The 7,292-nt window shown below is 44.0% G+C and overlaps 1 protein-coding gene across 4 annotated transcripts in view; it reads left to right on the top strand.

Moving 5' to 3' along the window:
• The first annotated feature begins 421 nt into the window (after positions 1-421).
• Positions 422-7,292, top strand: part of ZBP1 (Z-DNA binding protein 1) — a 47,024-nt gene continuing 40,153 nt past the window's right edge. For 3 of the 4 annotated variants that reach the window (XM_083146562.1, XM_083146560.1, XM_083146559.1), the window contains exons 1-2: positions 422-771; positions 2,536-2,613. In XM_083146562.1, coding sequence (XP_083002688.1) covers positions 750-771; positions 2,536-2,613 — 100 coding nt within the window. In that variant the 5' untranslated portion in view covers positions 422-749. The remainder of the gene's footprint in view (positions 772-2,535; positions 2,614-7,292) is intronic. The other variant, XM_083146561.1, reaches the window with a different exon arrangement.

The raw sequence follows: 7,292 nt of genomic DNA, 5'->3' as shown, positions 1-7,292 counted from the left end.
GTCCGTGATTGGCTGCTGGACCGTGAGCTCCGATTGGCTCGTGAGCCAGCGCAAAATATCCCAATAGCCGCGGTAGCTCTCTGCATGGCTGTCACTGCTTTCAATTCTGCCCAGCTGCCAGCGGCTGTCCCCATTACCGTGAGCCGCAGACCACAGTAAGGCGCCATAGTAATTAGCTGACAGCAATGAAGAAGACACTGTCAGCACCCTGATGACTCTGGTGCCTTACTCAGGTGTATAGCGTTACGGGTAGGGCTGACAGTCAGTGAGGGTTTGCCAGGATGAGTGAGTTGGAGCTCGTGTCTGTGACCTGCCCCGCTGACTTGACACAGGCTGAACATAGCTGTCAGTCAGCATCTGCCTGCTGCAGCAAAGCTTGTGGCACATCTAGTCCCTCCCTGCTCCACTAACACACTGAGAACAGAGCCACTTTGCAAGATTTGGCAGGCTTCATGCAGCAGCCACCCATCTGCCAGCGGTGCATGTGCAGAGGAAATAGGCATTAAACAATGGTAGAAATCATTGATGGATGTGTAACAGATGTCAATCCCTGCTCAGAGAGCAGTGAGGAATAGATTCAGAAAGAAGAATTACTTTCAGTTTCATTAGTGATGAAACAGAACTAAAACTCCTTAGTCACAAATCACATAAGGAGGTTCCCTGCAGCAGGATAGACGTAAGGACATTTCTCTGTCAGCTAAAAACATCAAGACAGTTGTGGACACCTAGAGGCAAGACCCGGAGAAGTCATGGATGACGCTTTGGCAGCAGGTAAACCTAAATTATTCCAGCATATGAGGTTTATTAGATTAGATTATTATTTATAGATTTATTGTATGCAGTTTGTGTGCTACCTTCCCCTGCCAGGGCACAAGTAAACTCGTAGATGCACATCCTGCCGTAACCTAATCTGTAGGATCACCAGTGTGCCTGACTGCATTTACTCTAATACAGATACAATACTTAAATATGTGCATGGGTAGACATAACTGAATAATACTAATGAAATATATATCAAACTAGGAGAGTCAACTTGGCAACTGTAATGTATATTTAAATGATCCTTTCTCTTTATCATGTAGGGTTGTTGAGGATAGGGATCATTTTTTGGAAATTAAATTATAAGGGGGAGGAGGGATTAATAAGTACAGGTTGAGTATCCCTTATCCAAAATGCTCACGACCAGAAGTATTTTGGATAACAGATTTTTCTGTATTTTGGAATATGTTTATATTTGAATGAGGTATCTTGAGGTATCTTGCATTTATGTGGGACTATGTAAAAACCGGACTAAACCCCGGACCGCCGGACCAGACATCAAAATATGCAGTCCGGAGCTTGTGGTCCGGGGGGTGGCTTGCATGAACCAAGGTTTTAAAACATGAAACAGGGTTTGTGTACAATCTCAGACACTGGAATTGAATGCCACGCAATCATGTCCTTGCACATATTTAGTGTCAGTTACATGTTATTTCACCAGTAGTGCCAGTTACAGATGTAGCCAGTAGGTTTTAAGCAAAAAATAAATAAAAAAGGTATATTTTGGAGACTATGGTTTTCGCAATAATTTGGATAACGGATATTTCGATAAGGAATACTCAACCTGTAGTAATTTGCAAAGCCCCCACTTCTCTGTGTGTTTAACCCCAAGTTTAAAGTGTATTGACTTTAATAGCAGATCACTTTTGCAAGTCTCTGTAACTGTATCGGACCTCCAACCAAATGGCAACAATATTTAACCATAAAGTGCATACACACGGTTAGATCTGGCATTCGATTTGATTTCGATTCGATAAGCCCTTCGATCTTTACTATATAGTCTACTCTGCATCCCCTGCTGCACATTCATGATTTATTGCATGTTTAAAATAGCACATCAAGTGCCAAATCAAATGTGAGCCCTCCAGGGGAGCTGCCAAGGGAGCTCAAGGAAAATTGGGTATGATGTCTGTAAGACTTTAGGTACATAACCTGGGATGGTAGATGCTGCTTAATAGATAAACCTCTTTAGCACAACCACATTTTGGTGCTTCTGTTCACTTTGAACATACATACTACAGGAAAGAAGACGTTTTGTGTAAGCTATATACAAGCAGAACCACCTGCTTTCATTAACACATATAGCTGTTAGGCACTTGGACTGAATTCCTGCTCCCCAATAATCCCATAAGGGTCAGCCAGCCAATGACCATACACTGACCTACGCACTAGCTAGCCAAGGTCACCAGTGAACCATTCTTTACATATTATAGTTATTTTCAAACAAAAGAACATTTTGACCTAAAATCTCCTTATCAGCCACAACCATGACACATGTTGTGTGATTGGCAGCCACACGTGGCTTTATCCATCAAGTGATGATGATGATGGTGTACCTTCCGTGAAGGGTATAGGATCTGGAGCCGATACCTTTGTTAATGGTAAATATTGTGTTAAGTCTATAGTAGGTGTAATATCCTGCACACTGTGGGGTTTCAGCTTATCGTGTGATCTTGTACAACATATTAACAACAGTTCCTGTCAACACTATCTCAGACAGAATACAAGAAGCTGCTCAGGAGAGCCCAGCAGATATCAAAATGACTGATCTGTGGAAACAGCTGAATCCACTACGTAAGTGTTTGAGTTTCCAGTTTTTCCACGTCACAGAATGAGTCACATTTCTATAGGTTGTAAAGTATACATCAGAATTCAGCTCATTCGTCTCCTCAAAATACAGTATGGTGACCAACACCCAGCAAACCATGTGCCTGTGGACTTTTATTTATTCTAATCTATTCATTATGAAAACTAATTATATGTACAGTACATGATTCATACAGGCGTTTTTTCCACATACTTGTTTGTGTCCCAGTCATACTTGTTGTAGTTGTTCACCACAAATGAATTGCAGCTCTGTACATACAGCACCCACTAGAACATAGGGTCAACACAACATCATGTAACAGTAACCAAAACTAAAATGGAGAACATGTAACATAAACACCAAAAAAATTCAAAACAGCTGGGATGTAAGGTAATCAAAGGAGTAGTTGGCGTATTACTTGGTAGTGCAGCTGTAGGGAGGAGATAAGGAGAGATTGAGATTAGAGATGTGAGTTAGAAGGCCAGTAGGTGAGGGCTGTAGTTGATGTGGGATAGAAGAGGGCTGAAAGGACAGCTGGGGAAGAGGACCCTGCTCCAAAGAGCTTACAATCTAGGCGGAGAGGGAAAACACACATTTGACAAAAGGATTGAGCAAGGGAGGGGGCCTGAGGGCAGGATGTAAGCATGGCAGAAATTGGCAAGGCACGAGGCAGAAGGTGGGGAAAGTGACCTTGAGGTTATATGGTGGAAGGGAATGCTTTGATGAACAAGTAGATTTCCAGTGCCCGTTTGAAGCCTTGCAATGTCCGGGATAATCTAATAGAGCGAGGTAGCTTGTACCAGTGAACTGGAGCAGCATGGGCAAATCTTGGATTCAGTTGAGAAATGCAGTAACCCCAGTGAGAGTAGAGGCAATGGTGATAGAGCGGGAGGGATTATGTAGGGAGATGAAGTTGGAGTAGTACTGAGCGGTGGAGTTAGCAAAAGTCCTGTATGTGAGGATGAGGAGTTTGAAAAGGAATGTCAGTTTTGGCAAAGGTGGCAGATGAATCTAGCTGCAGTGCTCAGAACACATTGGAGCAAGCGAGATCGGAAAGGAAATAAATTGAAATAGTACAGCAAAGAAATGACCAGTAAATGAATAATAACATTTTACTCACATTCTCTGAGAGGAAGTGTCTGACGCGAATTATGTGTAACTGATAAGAATGAACTATAGATTGAATGTGGGGCGTAGGAGAGGGAAGAGTCAAGATTCACACCCAGACAGTGGAGTTGGGGAAAAGGGGAGGTGAGTTTGGTTCTGTTCATATTGAGGTTCAAGAAGTGTTCAGACACCCAGGAGGAGAGAGTGGGTGAAGGAGAGGCCTCGTTAGTAGAGGGCAGCAAGGGACTGGGTAGAGGTGAAAGCAGGTAGAGAAGATCAGTATGGGACAGGGTTAAAGAGCCATAAATCCAGTACAGTACAGTAGTTCTGTTCAGAGGAAAGTATTAAAATAAAACATTAAAAGTGAGGGTACTAAAAAGTAAGGGTAATGCAGAGAGGTACTTTAAGGGAAAAATGCAAACTAAAATTGGTGCAGAGTAGATGTATTAGTGCCCAGCAAGTCTTATAAATGCCCAGGCAGGGAGTTCAATAAGGTGTGTCCACCTTGTGAATTCAGCAGGTGTTTAAGGTGATGAATTAGTTAACGCACTCTAGTGTGTTTAAGGCGTCCTTTTAGAGAAATAGAAGATACTGTAGATTGTTGTCCTGCTGTTTTACTCCTGTAGATTGTTACTCCATTGGTACAGGGCTTAAAGTGGTCCCAAAGAGGTGGTGGAACTCTAACCCTACCAGCCATCCCTCCCTCATTAGGTGAGCCCGGGCCAGTGCTAGGGTTTTTGGCAACCCCTGTAAACTTTAAATGTGTGCGCTACATCCCTTACTTTATAAAGGGACAGTGATCTCACAGGAAGGGGTGTAGTCACATAATAGTACCCCCAATTTACATTACACAATAGCACATTCATATTCATATTACCCCTGATTCATATTATACCACATAATAGTCCCCTTATTCAAGTTATGACACAGAGTAGTGCTCCTTATTCACATTACATCACTAAGTTGTTCGGTACTTATGTAATATCTGGACTCCCGTTTTTCTTATGAGACCGCGTCCGCTCGCCACGCTTTGGGCACGGTGGCTCGCTGCGCTCGCCACACTATATAAAATCAACTCCATGCGTAGTTGGATAGTAGGGGTATGAAAAAATGGGGTGCATTTAACATGGGAGTCCAGATAATACATAAGTACCAGTTGTTCTCTTATTCATGTTACACTATACAGTAGTACTCCTTATACATGTATGACACACAGTAGTGTTTCTTATACAAAATGCCCACAGTAGTAGTACCCCTTACACATAATGCCCACAGCAGTAGTTCCTCGTGATGGCTTAACATCACATATGCCATGGCAGAAAAGGAAGCTTCTGGGACAGTCTTTTCTGTTGAAAATACTGTGCTTGACTGTGGTGGAGGTGGAACTATTTCCCCACGCAATTAGAGGTGGGGGAAATCAGTTCCACCCCACTCTTACCCCTGCTTTGGTATAACTCCAAGTTTTATATCAATATTTCATCACACTTTAAACTACACACTTCACATCTCCACAGCCAATGAGAGAAAGAGAAAAAGTAGAGATATTCTGAGGGTGCACTCTAAATGCCACTTTTCCAGTTTCTACTACTTTTCAGTGTTTGCGAAAACCACCCAAAAAAGTGGGTCCCGGGGACCCTTCACTTCTAAAAATTGGGGTTTTACCGGACCTTTTCTGGGTCCCAACGGAATAAAGCCTCCTCTCCCCTTCTCCCCAGCATGGCACATGTGGGTATGTAAGTATCAATTGGCCCACTTGCATAAAGATACATATATACTAGAAAGTATATAAACCTGAAAACAGGGACAGTGCGCGCCGAAGGCGCGCGCAAAAAATTTAGGGCATTTTTGGGGGGGAAGTGGTGTGGTCACATAGTAGTACACATTACAGCACACACCGTAATGCCCAGTACACATTATAGCACACACTGTAATGCCCAGTACACATTATAGCACACACAGTTATGCCCAGTACTCATTATAGTACACACTGTAATTCCCACTACACATTATAGTACACACTGTAATTCCCAGTACACATTATAGTACACAACGTAATGCCCAGTACACATTACAGCACACACCCTAATGCCCAGTACACATTATAGCACACACCGTAATGCCCAGTACACATTACAGCACACACCGTAATGCCCAGTACACATTACAGCACACACACCGTAATGCCCAGTACACATTACAGCACACACCGTAATGCCCAGTACACATTACAGCACACACCGTAATGCCCAGTACACATTACAGCGCACACAGTTATGCCCAGTACACATTACAGCGCGCACAGTTATGCCCAGTACACATTATAGTACACACTGTTATGCCCAGTACACATTACAGCGCACACAGTTATGCCCAGTACACATTACAGCGCACACCGTAATGCCCAGTACACATTACAGCACATGCCGTAATGCCCAGTACACATTACAGCACACGCCGTAATGCCCAGTTCACATTACAGCACACGCCGTAATGCCCAGTACACATTATAGTACACGCTGTAATGCCCAGTACACATTACAGCACACGCCGTAATGCCCAGTACACATTACAGCACACGCCGTAATGCCCAGTACACATTACAGCACACGCCGTAATGCCCAGTACACATTATAGTACACGCTGTAATGCCCAGTACACATTACAACTCACGCCGTTATGCCCAGTACACATTATAGTACACACTGTAATGCCCAGTACACATTACAGCGCACACAGTTATGCCCAGTACACATTACAGTACACACAGTTATGCCCAGTACACATTACAGTACACACAGTTATGCCCAGTACACATTACAGTACACACTGTAATGCCCAGTACACATTACAGCGCACACAGTTATGCCCAGTACACATTATAGTACACACTGTAATGCCCAGTACACATTATAACACACACCGTAATGCCCAGTATATATTATAGCACACACCTTAATGCCCAAGGGCTGGAAAACATGCCGACATGCTGCTCAGCAGAGTAGGTGAGCGGGCTATCAGTGTGGCGGGGGACTGGATGTGGCTGGAATAGCTGACACGCTGCTGAGTTGCTTTAGCCACATCCAGTCCCCCGTCATCCTGACAGCCCGCTCACCTACTCTGCTGAGAGCTGATGTTACAGCCGCATCCCATCCTGTTCTCCCCGCTCTCAGCAGCTGAACGAATTTACATGGCGGGGGGAGGCAGAAGGACGCGGTCGCAGAGTGACTGAAACTGTAACCTGCAGGGCGCGCAGCTTTAGGGTGCACAGCGGCACAGTGATTGGCTGCCGGGCGGCCACAGTGATTGGTTCGCAGCGGTGGCTCGCAGCGGCGGCTCATGTCATAGGTTTAGTACAGCGCGTCCTCGGGGACCCCTTTAGTTTTAAAAACTGAGTCCCCGGGGACCGTTTTAGGGTAAAATACGCGATATAGCGCGTTTTTGCGAACCCTGCTTTTTGTTAGTATCTAAAATAGAACTTTTGTTCATAAGTAACTTTAAAGGATATCTCTATGTTTCCTCTTTCTCTCATTGGTACAATTTAATAATTAGAGAAGGGAAG

This window comes from Crinia signifera, chromosome 6, assembly GCF_055691185.1.
Source record: "Crinia signifera chromosome 6, ASM5569118v1, whole genome shotgun sequence".
In the NCBI taxonomy this organism is placed as follows: Eukaryota; Metazoa; Chordata; class Amphibia; order Anura; family Myobatrachidae; genus Crinia; species Crinia signifera.
The sequence above is the reverse complement of the archived record's forward strand: the minus strand, read 5'-3'. Positions and strand labels throughout refer to the sequence as shown.